We start from the raw sequence: 18,063 nt of genomic DNA, 5'->3' as shown, positions 1-18,063 counted from the left end.
GGCTGTGACTGGAACAGTGAGTGTGTCATGAAGACTCCCTGGTGTCCCTAAGTAGTGCAAAGAGTGTGTATGCCACCCCGCCCGGCCCCTGCCTCACCAGCTGCTCACCGAGCCCTTAAAGGTGGGCGTCCACCCTGAGTGGCCGCAGAAGAAAGGCCTGGTGATCTACTGAAAAGTCAGTACCGAAAGCCCTCCAGAGCACAGTGCTTGTTGGTGAGCTGGAGTGAGCGGAAGCCCGAGGACTTAGGGGGCGCAGAAGGATGTGCACTTGACCTCATGCCCACCCTATGTGGGGTGACCCTGTGATACCTACTGCTTTGATGGGATTCCCTCTGAGGGGCCGGGTGGTCCGGGGATGCTGGGCGCCAAGGCTGTCTGCCCTCCCTGGGCACTGACCATCTCAGAGTTCCTCCCCACTGCTCCTGGGAGGTTCTGCAGTGGCCCTCTGCCCTCCGAGTGCTCCCCAGCCCCCTCCAAGCACCGCTTGTTCTTTCATCCCGGGGCTGAGAGAATGGCAGGCTGCCCAGCTGGGCGGGCACACAGGGCCTCAGCTCCTTGGTGTGTGTGTGGGAGGGGGAGAGGGTGCAGGTGCGGATGTACAGTTCGGACCACAGAGCTGCAAGCTCTATGGAGGTGGCCGGCCCGTGAGTCACTCCGCACACCCCAAGTCCTGAGGACGGTCTGCTCAGAACCCCAGCCAGCTTGCAACGCCTGAGCCACCCGAAGTGCACATTCCTCCACCGACTCAAGGAGCCTGGGAGAAAGCAGAAGGCTCAGGTGAGCTCCCTCTGAGGAACTGGGTGTGGCTGGGCTCAGTGAGGTGGGAGGAACCAGGGGCGGTCAGACAGGGCCAGAGAGCAGATGGGAAGGGGGAGATGGTGTGCTTCCCTGAGGAGGAGAATCTCATCTCTATGTCTCTGTGTCTGTGTTCACTGCTGCCCAGTATCCAAGTCCCCTTCCCCGAGACCCTACAACCTGGAGGGCTGGAAATCCAAAGGGAACAAGAAAGTATGAGGCCTGGGGAAAAGTTAGGGACAGTGGAGTCTGCCCCCCAAAGCACCCATTGGGTGATGATGCACATGGGGGGCTGCTGGGGCTGGGGATTATGTGGGGGCACTCAGCAAACCTACTTTCCTAGACCCCCAGGGACGGTCTTCTCAGTGAGGGAGGGAGCAAGGGGGCCAGGGTGGGGAATGGACAAGACACAAACCTGCTTTACCTACAGGTGTTCACCATGGCCAGCACCCTGGAAAGGCTCTGGAATAGATACACCTGGGCCTTAGAAAACGGAGGTAGGAGATGGCGTCATCCCTCTAGACCAATGGTTCTCAACCGGTGGGTCGAGACCCCTGTGGGGGTTGAACAACCCTTTCACAGGGGTCACACGATTCATCACAGTAGCAAAATGACAGTGATGAAGTAGCAACGAGGAACTATATGAAAGGGTCACGGCCTTAGGAAGGTTAGAACCGCTGTTCTACACCTCCAGATAAGTCTTCTTGTCAGACAGCGTGGGGAGCTGGGGACGGTGTCCAGCACGGGTCTTGGGCGCTGGTTGTGGATGAGGGCAGGGGGGCAGCTTGGCATGGTGGGCAGTGGGGCTGTCACCCTTTCCCCTTTACTTCCCTAGACCCCAGAACGGACTCTTGGTTTCTCGTGTCCTCACCACTCCCTGTCACCCTCCTGGTTGTCTTCTATCTCCTGCTGGTGGTGGCTGGCCCTCGCTTCATGGCCCGACGGGAGCCCCTGAGGCTGGCGGGACCCCTCACCGCCTACAACCTGGGCCTGGTGGGTCTCTCTGGGTACATCTTCTATGAGGTAAGGAGGGTGAGAGAAGCCTGAAGCATTGAAGTGGGGTGTCCAGGAATTAAGAAGTCCATGTGAAATTGTGCACTACAGATTATTCAGCAAGCACCAGGAGCCCAGCCTGACTTTGCACACTGGGGTCTCTGCTCTGGTCGTTGATGTTAGAAGCTGTCCAGATGGGTCTCACCCCTACGAGCCCCGTCCACAACAGAACGAAGGCCTGCCTGGCCCCACTCCTTCCTCACAGTGGCTGTTTGCACCCTTGTGTCAGTCACGGTGTGGAGCCACCTCCTGGGTGGACATGCTCTTTCCTATGAGCCCTCTCCTCTGCCAAGCAGGAAGCCCTTCCCTTGCTAGAGACCATGCATGTGTATGAAGGGGCTCATGCCAACCATACCTGGAAGCCAAATCTTTGATGTGAAAAAATAAAACCAGGGGAAATGCCCATGCAGATCAGCAAGTAAGCACAAGTAAACCTGTGCTTATCTGGTAATCTGCCTCTGGTCAAGGGGTCTATCAAAAACACGACTGGACCAGGTAGGAGCCTGGCTGCCCCTATGCCACAGAGGGTGGGACTGTGCTTTGTGGCTGGCTGCTGACAAAGCTAGCAGCTGCTCCGTCAGAGAAATGGGTGGCAGTCTACTCCCATAAAGGCCACAGCCTTGGAGGCCTATGGGGCAGGCACTTCTCCTACTGTCCTATAAGGTCCCAAGGACTCGGAACCAACTCGGTGGCAGCAGCTGTTTTTCGTTTGGGTTGGGGTTTTCCCCTGAGCCCGCTGGGTGCAACCATGGTCGGAGCAGACTTACCGCTTTCCCTTTTTCCTGTCTTCCTAGTTCCTGGCCACCTCACTCCTGGCTGACTACAGCTACTTCTGCCAGCCCGTGGACGACAGTCGGAGTGAGCTCGCGCTGAGGGTATGGCCAGCCGTGGATGGAAGACGGTCGAGAGCAGTGTTTGCTGACAGCTGGAGTTTGATCAGGATGGCATCCCCCGAGGCTTCTGATGGGAGGCAGTGGGCGGATTATTTGAGCATATGCCCTGTAGAGACAGGCTGCTTTTGGAGGAATGAATCTCAGCTGGGCTGGTCACTGGTGGTGTGACCCTGGGGCACTCACCTAGCTTTTCAGGGCCTCTTTTGTCTTGCCTATGCAGTGAGGAGAGAGCAATAGCTACTTTCTGAAAGGAAGGGGCTTTGAGGAGATTGGTTCATGAACATGCATGAGCGTGTTCACCCAGGGCCTGGCACACAGTGAGAACTTGGCTTAGGAGGTAGCTCTTTCATTAAAGTGAGCTGTAAAGTTTTCATCGGAGACAGAATGAATGGCGTCTTTCCAGCACAAAGCATCATTCTAATAGGGCCCAAGGCTCCACCCAAGCACAGGCAGTGTGTGGCCCAGATGCTGAATGGCAGGCTGAGGGTTTGCCAACCTTAAGTGTGGTCTGAGGACCGGCAGCAGCGTGAACCTGGGGGAGTGTTTGAAGTGCAGGGTCTCAGGCTCCACCTTAGACCCACTGATTAAGATTCTGCTTTTCAACAGTCTCAGGTGGTCCGTGCACACCTGAGATGGAGGTGTTTGGGACTGGGGTCTTTAGGAGAGTCCTACAACCATGGGAGGAATCTTGGTGGATCAGTGCTTAAGCGCTTGGCTGCTAACAGGAAGGTTGGTGGTTTGGCTCCACCAGCCTGCTCCCTGGGTTAAAGATGTGACTCTCTGCTGCCATAAAGATAGACAGTTGAGAATGAGGGCAGTCAGAACAGAGACCCCCAAACCCCTCTGTAGACAATGGGACCCTCACAGAAGGGTCACAAGGAAGGGATGAGTCAACCAGTGTGCAATATAGCACCGATGAAACACACAATACTCCTCTGGTTTCATGAGGCTTCTTCACCTCCCACTATCATGACCCCAGTCCTTTCACTGCGACCTAGACTGGAGCATGCATGTGCACAGGTGCAGGTAAGAGATAAGAGCTCACAACATGTGGAATTCAGGAAAGGGAGTAGTGATATCAAGAGGGTAGGGGGAAGGTGAGGAGAGGAGGGAAGAGGGAATTGATTGCGATGATGGACACAACCACATACGCCCCTGCCAGGGGGACAGAAACCATGGGGGAAGGGAGACAGTGGTCTGTGTAAGACATGAAAATAATAATCTATGATTTATCAAGGGGTCATGAGGGAGGGAGGGGAGGGGAGGGGATGGAGGGGGAAAGAGGAGCTGATGCCAAGGGCTCAAATAGAAAGTAAATGTTTAGAAAATAATGACGACAGCATATGTACAAATATGCTCGATACAATTGATGTTTGGATTGTTATAAGAGCTGTAAGAGCCCCCAGTAAAATTATCTTGAAAAGAAGATGGTCAAGCTTGGAAACTTGAGAGGCAGTTCTAGCCTCTGCTTGTAGGGTCGCTCTGAGTGAGAATCCACTCGATGGCAGTGAGTTTTTGCCATATTTTCTGTTCTTGGATGATACCCAGTATCAGCTCCTTTTCCCCCTGTGCGGACAGGCCTCTGCTTGTGGACAGATGGGCAATGTGGAACAAGCGATGTGAGGGCCAGGGTGGAAGTGGGGCTGAAGCCCATTTGCCTCTGCCGGATGTCAGTCTGACTGCACTTTCCCTTCCTGACCGGCAGATGGCGAGAGCGTGCTGGTGGTGCTTTTTATCCAAGGCGCTTGAATTGCTGGACACGGTGAGCACCAAGGGGCCCAAGCCTGGAATTGCCGTCAGTGCGGTCTGGAGTCCGGTGCGGTCAGTCCTGTGAGCCCGGCAAGAGGCTGAAGTCATAATAAGGCCGTGGTTTGGTTTGGGCACCTGGCTGATGAAGGTGCTCATGCGCTGAGCTAATGTAGTGTAGCTTCTCACCACTACAGGCTCGCTGGAGCCCACTCATCCGTGGGCACTTGTACAAAAGCAGCCTGTGTGCCTTCAGCAGCCAGGTTCCAGGTTAAATTAAAATCGAGCGCTACCCAAACAACAAAGCTGACATTCGGTGGCCCTGGTCATCGGACAGCAAAGGCCATACAAGTGCTGATGAGAAGAAACCCTGTGGGTCAGTCCCTGGGTTTGTAGAGCCAGGGGCAGGGTTGTGTTTGTGGGATCTGGTGAAAGGGAGGGCCTTTCACTTAGCAGTTTATGATTGGAATGCAGTCAGGACATCTGAATATAGAAAGATATCCAGAGAGAGGTTTATTAGCTGATTTCCCTCCCCAGGGCTCCAGGAAGCAGGCTATTACAAAGACCCCAGCTTTGAAATCAGACTGGGTTTAAATCCCAGCCTGGCGTTTAATGGTTGCGTCACCTTGGGAAAATCTTACCCGTGCCTCCATCTCCCTGTCTGTAAAATGAGGATCATAAAAGTAGGATGCACACACTATACGGTAGCATCTCTATAATGTAGCATCTCTACAGTGCGATACGTAGCAAGGGCCAGGGGCGCAGTCGGTGCTAGGATTGTTCCCCCTTTGGGTCCCAGGCTCTCTCGTTTACTAAAGCAGGCAGAATCACCCTTCCCTGTTCCAGGTTGCCCAAGACCCTCCGGGAGGTGGTTACAGAGGCAGACCGCCTAGATGTGACGTCATCTCTTCCGCCTCCCCAGGTCTTCTTTATCTTGCGAAAGAAGCCCAAACAGATCACCTTCCTGCATGTCTACCACCATGGCACCATGCTCTGCAACTGGTGGGCTGGAGTCAAATACGTGCCAGGTGGACAGGGTAGGTGCCGCACCCTAGGGCCAGCCCGCGCCCCCACATCCTGGTGAGGTTGGTGCCCTCTGGGGCTGAGTCCCCCAACAGGAGGGGGGCGGGTTACATCCTCTGTAATGCCATGGCTTGGCTCTACAGTCCCCCCTCCCTGTGGCCATGACCCCAGGCCACTTCTTCACATACTCCCTATTGCTGCTCTCAGCTTCTTAGCTCTTCTTCCCTGGTCTGGGGAGGTGGCTTCTGGAAGATGCTCCGAACCATCCATTGAGAACGTGCGCAGGGAGTTTTAAACACTCCTACCTGGTATTCTGTTACGCCCCCCCCCCCACCTTTGTGAGTACAGCTGGCTGATGGCGGACTCTCTTCCTGAAAGGGCATTCCCCAGGATGTTGGCTGAAGGTTTACAGAGGTGCTTTCTGCAGATTGGAATACTGACACATGGAAGAGCCATAGAAAAATCAACCAGGCCCAATACCCATTGTTTTCCTCTATCCTTCTCCACTCTGCAGCCTTCTTTATTGGGATGCTTAATTCCCTGGTCCACGTCTTCATGTACCTGTACTACGGACTGGCCAGTCTGGGGCCCCACATGCAGCCCTACCTGTGGTGGAAGCGGTACCTTACCATCCTTCAGCTGGTGAGGAGTGCTCAGAAACCCTACCTTCTGTTCTCAGCTGTACCAGTGACCATGGACAAGCTCTTCTCAGCCTTGGTTTTCCTTAGTTTCCTGGCTGCTGAGGGTCTTGGGAGAAGGCATATCAGATCTTAGAATCAACTGAAACTCACTAATGTGATGGGGGACCCTGAGCGAGGCAAGTCCACACTTGAGGTCTTGGTGATCTCAAGATCTGCAAAGTGAGCGGACTGGGCTCTAAGCTCCTAAAAAAATAAAACCAACCTCACTGCCGTCAAGTCGATGCCGACTCAGAGCAACCCTCTAGAACAGAGCAGACCAGGGGGTTTCTCAGACAAACTCTTTAGGGCAGCAGCAATCCCCATATTTCCCCTGCAGAGCATCTTTGAACTGCTAACCTTGCAGTTAGCCGCCCCACACATAACCGTGACACCACCAGGGCTCCAACATAACATGAAGTGCTAATATTCTGAGAGTCTGGTGTCTCGCTCTGGGCAGCACTGTTTCCCGAAGGTGGTGACACCCAGAGGAGCTTTGCACGGGGCTCGGGATGTGCAGAGTTCAGATTCAGTATCAGCAGAGCAGGACTGGAGCTTGCTGGGGGGAGAGGGGGGTGCTTTATCCAGGACCAGGGTTCAGAAGATCCGTAGGCTCCTGGGGCTGGGAAAGGGAAGGGGCCTAGCCTGCACCAGGCCTCCTTGCTTTTTTCTTCATGAGCTGGAGGATCCTGCAGCCTCTGCGGGGCAATGATGTTCCTGGTCGGTCCTCACTATTGCTTCTGCCTGTCCATCCCTTTTTCTCCATCCAGTGTCAGCTGGTGGCCATCACTGCCCACTCCACCTACAATCTCTTTGCCGAGTGCCCCTTCCCGGATGGATTCAACATAGCTGTCCTCCTGTACACCCTCAGCCTCATTGCACTTTTCCTCAACTTCTACCACCAGTCATATCTGAGGGGCAAGCGGGAGAAGCTGGCTTAAAAGGCAAGACTGGTGGGCAAAAGTCACTCATCGAGCAGTCCCCACAGAGTCGTGTGGACGATGGTGCGACTCACATCCCACCTGTGCGGAGCAGACAACTCAGGACCCACCTTTTCTCCTATGGAAGAAGGGAGAGTTCCCTCCTTCCCGGGCTTCAGAGGGAGAGACAAGAACACAACCTTCTGTACTCACTTCTATCATAGCACTCACAGGCTTACAACTCTCCTGTCAAGTGCATGCATTTGCTTGGATATCCACTCCCCCTCCCAGATACCTGTGAGTCCTTCACGGGTAGAATTCTCTGTGTTCCCTGCCTTGGCCCAGAGCCTCGTGCAGAGTAGGCACTCAATAAACATGTGCTGTTGAGTGATGTGGATCTTCATCTTCCTTACCTGGCAGGCATGGGCCTCTGGTGAAAAGCAGGGATGAGTGTATGGAAGAAGTCAGGGCTGGTTTGATAGCTAATCTTGCAGATAACTTCCAAGAGTGAATCGTGGTCCGCTGATGTCCTGTGTGGTTGTATAAGTAGGTTTTCCTCTGCATATTCATGTATTGCCTGTCTCTTTACATGTTTACAGAATTGGCAATTCTGTTTATGTGTATGAGGGATGTGAGCGATGGGGTCATGTGTGCATGTCGGGGTGCCGTTTATCCAACGTGTGCGTGCACGTTTCCATTTGGATTTATTTCTGTGTTGGTAGCTTGTATATTCTATGGACCTCAAAACAAAACGAAGCCCTGAGACCAGTCTCCTACTTGTCTCAATGGGAGACATGAGCATCCATAAGAAATCTTGCTGCACATGCTCCAATAAGATGCTCCAGAGAGAGATTGGGGGAGAGAAGAAAGGGAGAGAGAAGCAGAGTAAAAGCTATTCAGCCATCGACGTATCCCAGAGGGAAACTGAGGATCAGTGAAGGAGCATATGTGATTGAGATCGTCATCGTTTGGAAGAGACGAGCATCCGCTGGGATATTTAAAAGGAGAACAGGAGAGGTCCCTGAGAAACAGTCCGCCTGAGCGCTGTTGGAAGCCTGCAGAACACATGCGCTTGGTAACTGCTCTCCTGAGTTCTTTCCCAGCTCGCTCGGTTCTTATCTTGAGTTGTCTCAAAAGACAAGGAAATGAGAGCAATTGGAAAGCTATTTGGAGACTAATGTATCCACCAGCTACACTAGTTAACTCAAGGCCCAGAGAAGACTTCCTCTGGGGGTGCAGGATATAAGCACATTCCATGCATTCTTTAATAGGCAGGTTGAATGCCTTAGGAGGATGTCTATTTTAAGGCAAGCATTGAAAAAAAGGTGGGGTGCAGGGATGAGCTCTGTTCATTTGCTTAGACGCCAGGATAAGGGAATGATTAATCATTCTAGAATCCCAAGCGAATGTTTCTCCAGTCCTTTGGGGCTGCCTCTTTGTTGGACTAAGCCATTACAAGGCGAGTGATGTGTCCCTGGTCACGTCTGAATGAAATATGATTTTGGCTGGGGAGAGCCTGGTGTGAGGCAGCAAGGTAGACAGGAGCTTGGGGGAAAAAAAATCCTTGTCATATTTGGCAACTCTACTTCTGGTCCAGGAATACTTTTAGATAGTGTTTATCAGTGTGGAATGACTGAATATTCAAAAAAGTTATTTGTATTTATCAAAACATAGCCAAATTCTTAACCTGTCTTGTAGAAGTTTACCTCTGTGAACTGGCAAAGATAATTATAACGAACGGAACTGGTCACGGTTTGAGACACAAAGAAGGTCTCGTCTTTTGCCCAGAGTGTACCCATCTGCCCAGACGGGCGCGTTCAGAGGACCGGGGCAAGGGGGTTTGTGACCATAGATGGAAGTGAGGGATTTGCCCACCTGTGGGTTTCTCAGTTAGAGTCCATCAAATAAGAAAGTGGAAGTCTAAGTAAATTACCCAAAACGGAGACATTTCCTGGACCTCCTCCACTTCAGAATTGTATGAGGATTCCCTCCAAACCCCAACCCACCCCCCATATGCCCACACCATGTCCACTCAGCTGACCAAACATCCCACAGAGCTGCGCCAGGAATGAGAAAACGGCTTTGCCCTTTCTTCACCCTCTCTAATGTGCTGTCCTATGGTTTTTTGTAACAAACAGGAGCCCTTGATAAAACAGCCTCCGTCTTTTGTCTTTGATTCCTAGGCAGTGTGTGTTAGTCCCGGTAGACTAGAGAAATAAATCCAGGGAGACACTCATATCTGTATAAGAAAGAGCTTTATATGCAAGAGCAAGTGAATATTGAGAAAACATCCAGCCCAGTCCAGATCAAGTCCATAAGTACGAGATTAGCCCATATGTCCGATACCAATCTGTAAATTCCTCTTCAGACTCATGCAACCATGCAATGACACCAGATGCAGGAAGATCACAGGCCGGTGGGTGGAAAGTCTTGTGGATCCAGTGGTGGCAGAAGCATCTCAGCGCTGACCTGGCTTCTCCAGCTCCAGGGCTCTGAGTGCATCAGCATAGCTCCATGTGGCTTGTCAATAGGAATGTCTGAAAGGGAGTGAGTGTGTGTCCGCCTCCCGTGACCTATTTATATCCTTATCACCTCCAAATGAGGTCATCAATCTGCGACCCGATTGACAGACCAGACTCCACCCCTTCACTCTTTAGTCTCAAATTGACAACAGGTTAAGTAACTGCCACGTGGTCTTAGGTAAAGAGATGGCTGTGAGACAGGAAATGGTGTCCTGTTTGGATAAAGGGCGGGTCTGCAGGGGAAGAGGAGGGGATAGAATACCAAAGACACGAAAGACCACGACTTCAAGAAGCTTGCATTTTAGTGGGGACAGGGAGGATATTGATGTGTGAATCCAATTAAGATTTATTTTAAACAGGTTGCCCTTGGGTTGATTCTGACTCTTCATGACCTTGTGTATGTCTGGGGAATCATAGGCTGATTTTTATTCCAAAGTGCCTTGAAACCAGACCCCCCCTCCACCCCCCCCTCCCCCCGGCCCGTCAATCTTTCAGTGAGCAGGGGAGCTCATGAAGTGTCTGCCCAGTTAGGGACTCCAAAAGAGGCCATGGAAAGAGTGGCCGTGGAGCCAATTCAGGGCATGGCAGACCCCTGGGTTTCAAAGCAGAGGTGCTCTGTAATCTCCAGGACTGTGACCTTCCGGAGGTAGATGTCAAGGCCGAAGCCTTTCTTTGAAGGCTCCTGGGAGCAGTTTGTTAACATTTCCGTTAGTAGCCAAGCATCTAATCATTGAACCACCCGAGGGTTTCTGGAAGCTGCACAGACTTCTTTTAAGTTGGAAACCCCTGGTGAACAGAACTGGCTAGCGAGGCAGTCCTGGGTTCTCAGAAGAAAGATTTGAGCTCAAAACCAGCCTTTGCCACCTTCCTGGCAAGTGTCTTTTTCATCTGTGGGCTCCCGCATTAGAGCCCTGCTGGTGTAGTGCTTATGCGTTGAGGCTGTGATCTGCAAGGTCGGCAGTTTAAAGCCACCCGCTGCTCTATGGGAGGAGGCAGGGGCTTTGACTTAAGTTAACAGTTACAGTCTTGGAAACTCAGAAAGGCAGCCCCACGCTGTCCCATAGGGGTGACTGTGAGTCAACAATGATTTGATAGCAGCAAGATTTTTTTTCCCCATTGTAAAATCGCACCTGAATAAACTCCACCCTGTGATGTTGAGTCAATTCTGATTCACAGAGACCCATAGCACTGGTTCTCAACCTTCCTCATGCTGCCACCCTAAATACAGTTCCTCATGTGGTGGTGACCCCTCAACCATGAAATTATTTTCTTTTTTTTCTACCCTTTTTTTTGCATTTTATTTTATTTTTAAAATCATTTTATTGGGGCTCATACAACTCTCATCACAGTCCATGCATCCATCCATTGTGTCAAGCACATTTGTACATTTGTTGCCCTTATCAGTCTCAACACATTTGCTTTCTACTTGAACCCTTGGCATCAGCTCCTCATTTATTGCTACTTAATAACTGTAATTTTGTTACTGTTATGAATCGGGCCACCCCTGTGAAAGGATCATTCCACTCCCAAAGGGGTCGTGACCCACAAGTTCAGAACTGCTGCCCCGTAGGGAAGAGTGGAATTGCTCCCTGGCGTTTCTGAGAGGATCCCCTCTGTGGGGACAGAGTGACTGGCTTTCTCCTGTACAGCAGTGGAGTGGGTTCCAAGCATCAACCTTTCAGTCAGCAGCCCAACGGGTAACTCACTGGGCCACCGGGCCTGGAACCACAGCATGTGATCATTAAAAACCTTCTCTTAAACATAGTTAATACTTCAGTCATAGAGTATCCAATTTGAAAAATAACTACACACAAATATATTAACACAAAAATATTGGCAATGGCCTTTTCTGGATCATGAGTTCATTGAAGATTTCATTTTCTATTTTTCTACAATGCTTGTCTTTTGTAATTGCAGGAAATAATAAATATCATAATGTGATACATTCTAAATATTTAGTGTCTGTGTTAGTCCAGGTTGACTAGAGAAACAAATCCATCAACACTCGTGTGTGTGTAAGACAGATTTTTATGTCAAAGAGCAATTGTACATTGAGAAAACATCCCAGCCCTGTTCAGATCAAGTCCATATTTTGATATTAGTCCATATATCTGATACTAGTCCATTAATTCCTTTTCAGACTCAGCAGCACAGGCAATGATGCCGAGGGCAGGAAGATTACAGGCCAGTGGGTGAAGTCTTGTGGATCCAGTAGGGTGGAATCATCTCAGCACACTGACACAGGTCTCTATGTGACTTGCTCCTCCAGCTCTCTGAGTGTCTCTCAGCAGCAGGAAAGTGAAGCAGAGAGAGAGAGTGGACCACCTCCAGGGAGAAAGAGAAGTTCTCAGAATTCTCATGGAAAGACCACACCCATAAGGAGGCACAGCTAGACTCCACCCCTAGACTTATGTATCAAGTTGACATGAACTTATGTCACAATCACAGTGTCATATGGTTTCTATTTTAATAAAGGCAATGTGGGTGGACATATGTAACCTCCTCTGACTTCACCATTGACATGGTCCAGGGGTCCAACGTGCTTCTGTGCTCCATCCTCCTTTACCTATTCTGAAACCAACCAGTCTTCCCACAGCATTCTACAACAGCTGGGTTCAAAAATTCATTGCTATGGCCACACACAACTCTCAGGCAAAACTCACAATTAAGGGGATTCAATAGAAAAGTCAATACAACAAAACCCCAAAACTCATTGCCATCGAGTCGATGCCAACTCATAGTGACTCCAGACCCCTCACCTCCGATGACTTTCTGAGACTTAACTGTTTATTAGAGTAGAAAGCCCCATCTTTCTCCTGTGGAGCAGCTGGTAATTTTGAACTGCTGACTGGGCAGATCGCAGCCCAATCCATAACCACTATGGCACCAGGAAATCAATAGTTACCATTAGTCGGGACCGGCAAGTAGTAAGGGATAGGTCATGAGCCTCCTCATCCAGGAGCCAAGTACACAGTCTCTCCGCCACATGGTCCCTTGCCTTTTGGCTCTATGGGCCAGGAAGGTAGCTTACCTGTTGCTCTGTCCTACAGTTCCATAGGAGGAGAAGCTACTCCAGCCTCAGAGCTGCTCCTCTGGGTCTCCCTGCCACAGTCACTGAGGCATCTGGTCTCAGTGGCCTCCTCTACTTAAGACAGCGATCTTGGAAATGCTCTTCCAAGGTCCTTGGGGTTTCTCCTGCTACTCCTTCAGAAGGTGGCTTATTAACCCTTTAGCTAGGAGGGAAGGGGAGGAAGGCGAAGTGGTAGTGGTGGCAGCAACAATGACCTATCCCTTCTATTAGGGTCACACATGCCCCATCTGCATAGCCTCACCCAATCATTTTGTGGAATTATAGAGACTTGGGTAGAAAAGCCATTTTCTACACCGCCACACCTGTGAGTTGTAGTCAGTGATAGCAGTGGTGATGATGGTGACAATGCTATTGATTAAATTGTGCACCCTCTCCTCCCTAAAATATATTGCAGTGTGACTTGGACTAGATCTCCAGATAAGCCAGTGATGCTTTTATGCCCACATACAAAGAGAAAGAGACAGCACACACTCTAAAATAAATAAATGGTTCACACCGCTGTTAAGGTTCAGTTTCATGGGTCAGATGTTAAGCTGTCATCTTACTTATGTAGCTGGCGCCATTGATGAACTCAAGATCAGCATGTCAGATGATAGATAGGCTTTTGGCTGGAAAAATAAATAAGTCCAAGACTGGCAGGTAAGACAGCAGGCTATAGAAAGTCACAGGGTTGGCAGGCAATATGGCAAGCTGTTGCCTCAAGTCAAAGACCTGCAGATCAGATAACAAACAAGATGCAAGATGCTGCTTCAGCAAAAAGCAAGCGAACCTTTACATAGCATCTTCACGTATTAGAAGCAAGCTACATCCCCGAGAAAATGCCCTTTCAGTAGCTTGTCTCCTCAGAACAAATCTCATTATGGAAGTGATTACATTATATTAGAGTTTATCATCAGATATTATATGTCTTAACTGCCAAACTACAGAGAATCCTGGCCCAGTCGAGTTGACCGAAGCTTAACCATCACAGTCTACCCCTTGGCAAGTTGGTACAGGTACACATCTCCATACATAACCCCTAAATAATCATAATTAAAAAGTTATACTTGTACTTAACATGATTCAACTAACACAAAGAACCAAAGACACACTACCCACATTTGCATCTTATGTTTTATAAGTGAACTCAATAAAATATTTGGATCAATCACACCACTCAATACAGTGTCTTCTTTCCTTGCCTGTTGATCCTGAAGCATAGGAACCCAAGTCGCCAGGAGGAATTTTAACTTCCAGTTAAATGGTATCAATATTGTTTTTCCCTTTTAAACATTTTTATGGCCACCTACTCCACATTGCATACAGTTCAGTTGTTCAATCAGATCAAGAAGAATTGTACAATCATTACCACAATCAACTTTAGACCACCCCCCTCTTAGTGGTTATATTGCCTTTTAAATGAGTTATGTAATTATGATCAGTTCTAGTGCTCCCTCACCCCTCCTACCTTTATTGTTCACTCCCCCAAACCCTTCATACTCCCTGTCTCCCACCCCCACCCCTACATCCCCTCTAAACCCTTGAATCAGTTATTGTCTGTGTGCGTCATAAACTGGGAAACCCAACAGAAACAATAAAGAACAAAACCAAAATAGAGTGGCAAGGATAAAATAATAATAAAGACACAAATAATGAATAAGAAAGAAAACACCACCCTTGATATTTAAAAAGCCATGGAGGAAAATTTTTGCCATGGAACACGCAAGGCATGCTTGCACCTAGAACAAATTCAGGTTGGGTCAATAGGGAGGTCAGCGATCAAGTATCAAGAACACGGTAAGATCTGTGAATCACATGAGCATGCGCTCATTAATATACTTCATCTGCTGTGAATTGATGTCCCTGGTCTGAAGCGATGCTGTGTGGCACACTGTGACAGTGGATAAGGCATTCTATAAGTCCACGGGTGATATTTTGGACAGAAGCTTTGCAGCCAGGAAGGCAAAACCGTATCCAGAGAAAATGTCTATTCCACTAAGAACAAAATGCTGCCTGAAGTAATCACTCTGCCACCAAGTCCTTGCTGATCTCCCTGCGGACTGGTACCATGTGATGGGCTCAGGTGGTCTCTGCTGATGGTAGACAGGTACTTGTCCCTACTGCTTGTGGAGCCTGTGTCAACCCTGCTACCGTAGCCACTTTACCCACAAGCCCCTTGGGTAATGAGAGGAGTGGCTGGGGAAAGAGGATTACTGGTACCCACAGAATACATCATCCTATCCACTTGATTGCTAAAATCCTTCTCTGCTAACGTAATCTTTGGGTGAGGATTCACACGAGACACAAGAATCTTTACATCATCGACCCATTCCAAAATATTTGCCCACATACATCTTTTCCACATGAATTTTCCATTCATGTTCCTTCCAAGTACCTGAAAACTCAGCCAAATCATTACCACAGTCCCTGAACTGATAGATATGTCTGATAGATATGTCACATGTCTGGCCACCTCTACTTCCAGGAAAAATGAACAAGTAGGTCCATTTCCCTTCACCACCATCCATCAAGGAGTCCCAGAAGGAACTGTGGCTACTGTCCGCTCTTGAGAGGTACCTGCATATCATGCAGAATAATTTATAAACTAAGCATGTGTTTTCTTCAGTCACCTGATCATAAGGAAGTCTCCAGGAGGCCATCGGTGCCAACTGGGAGAAGGAAGGTACTGTGACAAGAGTGGAGACCGTGGGCATTTGGGCCACTTCTTCATGCAGCTTACTTGTGCTCCGTCTCAGTCTCATACAAACCATCTTCATGTAGTGAAGCTCCAGCGCTGCTATATACACTCAACTTGATGACGCTGTGGTTCAGACAACACCCACTTCATGGCGGGTCACTTGGGCCCAGGAATAAACAGAAATCTGTTTCTCAAAAGAGAGTAGATCTCTGCAGAGGATGGAAGCATGTTGCTCCAAAATTCTAAGGGTCTGTGCTATGATTCACCAAATGAGGTTCTGGCCCAGACTCCAAATAACCCGTCTTCCACTGAGATGTCAAGAACCAATGAATCAGCTGTACCATCTGGGTTTACCTGTCAACGTGACCTTGTGTGGACAAAAATACTCTTTCTTTAAAAATATATTTTCAGTTACGTGATACTGGCATATGGTGGGTCCTAGTCTTCATATCACCTAAATAGAGCCATATAAAAGAGGAGTACAGATACAGAAAAATAGATGCTCACAGGGAGAAGTTACGCAATATGTGAAGCAATTTACAAGCAGTCTTTCCTGGGGCACCAGAGATTGCTGTAGTCACTAGACAGTAGGGGAGAGGTATGGAATAGCACCATCCTCAAAGCTCACAGAAGCAACCAATAGCAGCTAGTACCTTAATATGGACTTCTAGCTTCCAAAACCAGGAGACACTAAATTTACATTCTTTAGAGCTATTTACTTTAGGGTGTATTGTATTTGTATCTACATAGGGTATTTTGATTATAGTTTGTTATAACAATCCTTGTAAACTAAAACACTTAGGATGTTCTTTTATATGAAGAGTCTTTATCTATGTGTATGTTCTGTGTCTATTCGGTGTACTCAGGAGGTGGGTCTTCATTGTTGATTTAGATCATGTACCTATGCAGCACTGAAGTTTAGGCACTGAGTTCATCCTTAGTGATCCAGAGATGGAAAAGGCTTGACTTCAATGATAAGCCTCATGTAAGTGCGTAAAAAGCCAAGCCTATAACATCTTCCACTGCTCCAGTCTGGGCTTGGGCTAATGTGGAAATGGAAATGGGATTTTGAACAAACACAATGTCAGAATATCAAATGAGACTGCTTACTAAATGAGACTGGTTACTGCCTGAATCCAGTTTCTCATGATGGCTCAATTCCTTGGCTTGAAATATGGTTCTAGAACCTCAGAAGCATGGTTTCCAGGTGCACATCTAGAACATTAAAAAAAAGAGTCAGAATCATCTCACTCTCCATTGCAATGGTAAAACAAACAAACAAACAAAACAAAACAGAAAAATGGAACCCACCACATGCGGACAAACTGAAACCTCATCCACCACTGGAAACGCAACACATTACCCACTGGGGAAAATCATTCGGAGACACCTCAAAAAGTTAAACATACAACTGTCCACCAACCAAAAAGTCAATGCCACTGCCATAGTCAACCCAGGCTTACAGCGACCTTGTATGGGGTCTCTGGGGTGTTAAATCTTTATGGATGCAGACAGCTTCATGTTTCTCCCTCAGAGAGACTAGAGGGTTTGAACCACTGACCTTGCAGTTAAAAGCTTAATTCCTAAACCACAAATCCACCAGGTTTCTTTAGAATTGCCCTGTGACTGAGTCATTCCACGTCTACGTAATACTCCAAAGACGTGATCATAGAATACAAGCAGAAACCAGTGCAGTAGTGGTCAACGTCTTTTTCACAATAACCCCCTAAACGGAACAACCCAGAGGTCCGGAAACAGATGACTATGGTGCATGTAACAGTGGGACACGTCACAGTCCTGTGGACAAGCGATGCTCGGATGCACGCCACAGTGTGGCTAATCCTTGAAAACTTGCCAAGTGAAACAAGACAGTCTTAAAAATATGCATCATCTCGCTTATACGAGATCAGTGCATATGCAGAAATGAAAGATTATTAGTGGCTGCCAGCGGTGGTGGGGGGAGGGGAAGGGAGGTGTTTTGTGTGGCTGGTACTGAGTCTGATAACAGTGGTAGAATGCTTGAGAAAGCCTAGAGATGGTGGTGGCACCCAGTGAAATCTATAACCAATGTCACTCAGTTATCCAGGTGGACCTTGTCATGGCTAATATTTGGACGTGTATATTCTCACCACAATAACAAACCAACAAACCATTAGACTACCGCACATAAAAAAATTCTCCACTCTGAGAATTGTTATAGCCCCAGCACATGCATTCGAGTTGGTAGAAAGGGCTCCCTGGAGTAAAAATCCAAGAGGAGGCTTGATAATAGTCTTTAAATCTGTCCCGATAGATGTTTGATGGTAGTGAATTGTATTCATCTTGGAATCACAACTTTTCCAAGGTTCCAGCCACCTTATTTTTCAAAAACTTTTACTTGAGAAGTGACAAAAGTGTTGACTGTACATATGGAGAGACTTGTCCAGAATTCATCCAGAGAGAGAGCTAGGAAGCGGACGCTGGCGTCTTGACGCCCTCCTCAGGACACTTGCTGGCCACAGGAGAGCGCGCTGTTTCCACAGTGCAGGGCAGACGTCTCAGAGTCTGAATGCTAGCTGGTCGTTCATCCCACAGGTGAAAGCGTTGATATTAGGTTTCTAGAAGCCATCCTCTACCTCAATTCTCCTTCTCCCCTTTTATACACAGTGTACATTCCATGGCGACTG

General features: G+C 48.7%; 1 protein-coding gene across 1 annotated transcript in view; it reads left to right on the top strand.

Moving 5' to 3' along the window:
- Window positions 1-1,234: 1,234 nt before the first annotated feature.
- Window positions 1,235-18,063, top strand: part of LOC142451675 (potassium voltage-gated channel subfamily A member 5-like) — a 44,123-nt gene continuing 27,294 nt past the window's right edge. The window contains exons 1-7 of the mRNA XM_075553381.1: window positions 1,235-1,292; window positions 1,631-1,818; window positions 2,643-2,723; window positions 4,447-4,557; window positions 5,410-5,524; window positions 6,025-6,152; window positions 6,958-7,105. Coding sequence (XP_075409496.1) covers window positions 1,235-1,292; window positions 1,631-1,818; window positions 2,643-2,723; window positions 4,447-4,557; window positions 5,410-5,524; window positions 6,025-6,152; window positions 6,958-7,105 — 829 coding nt within the window. The remainder of the gene's footprint in view (window positions 1,293-1,630; window positions 1,819-2,642; window positions 2,724-4,446; window positions 4,558-5,409; window positions 5,525-6,024; window positions 6,153-6,957; window positions 7,106-18,063) is intronic.

The sequence above is a fragment of the Tenrec ecaudatus genome, chromosome 6, assembly GCF_050624435.1.
Source record: "Tenrec ecaudatus isolate mTenEca1 chromosome 6, mTenEca1.hap1, whole genome shotgun sequence".
Classification (NCBI taxonomy): Eukaryota; Metazoa; Chordata; class Mammalia; order Afrosoricida; family Tenrecidae; genus Tenrec; species Tenrec ecaudatus.
Note: the sequence above shows the minus strand (reverse complement) of the source record. Positions and strands in the feature narration are given on the sequence as shown.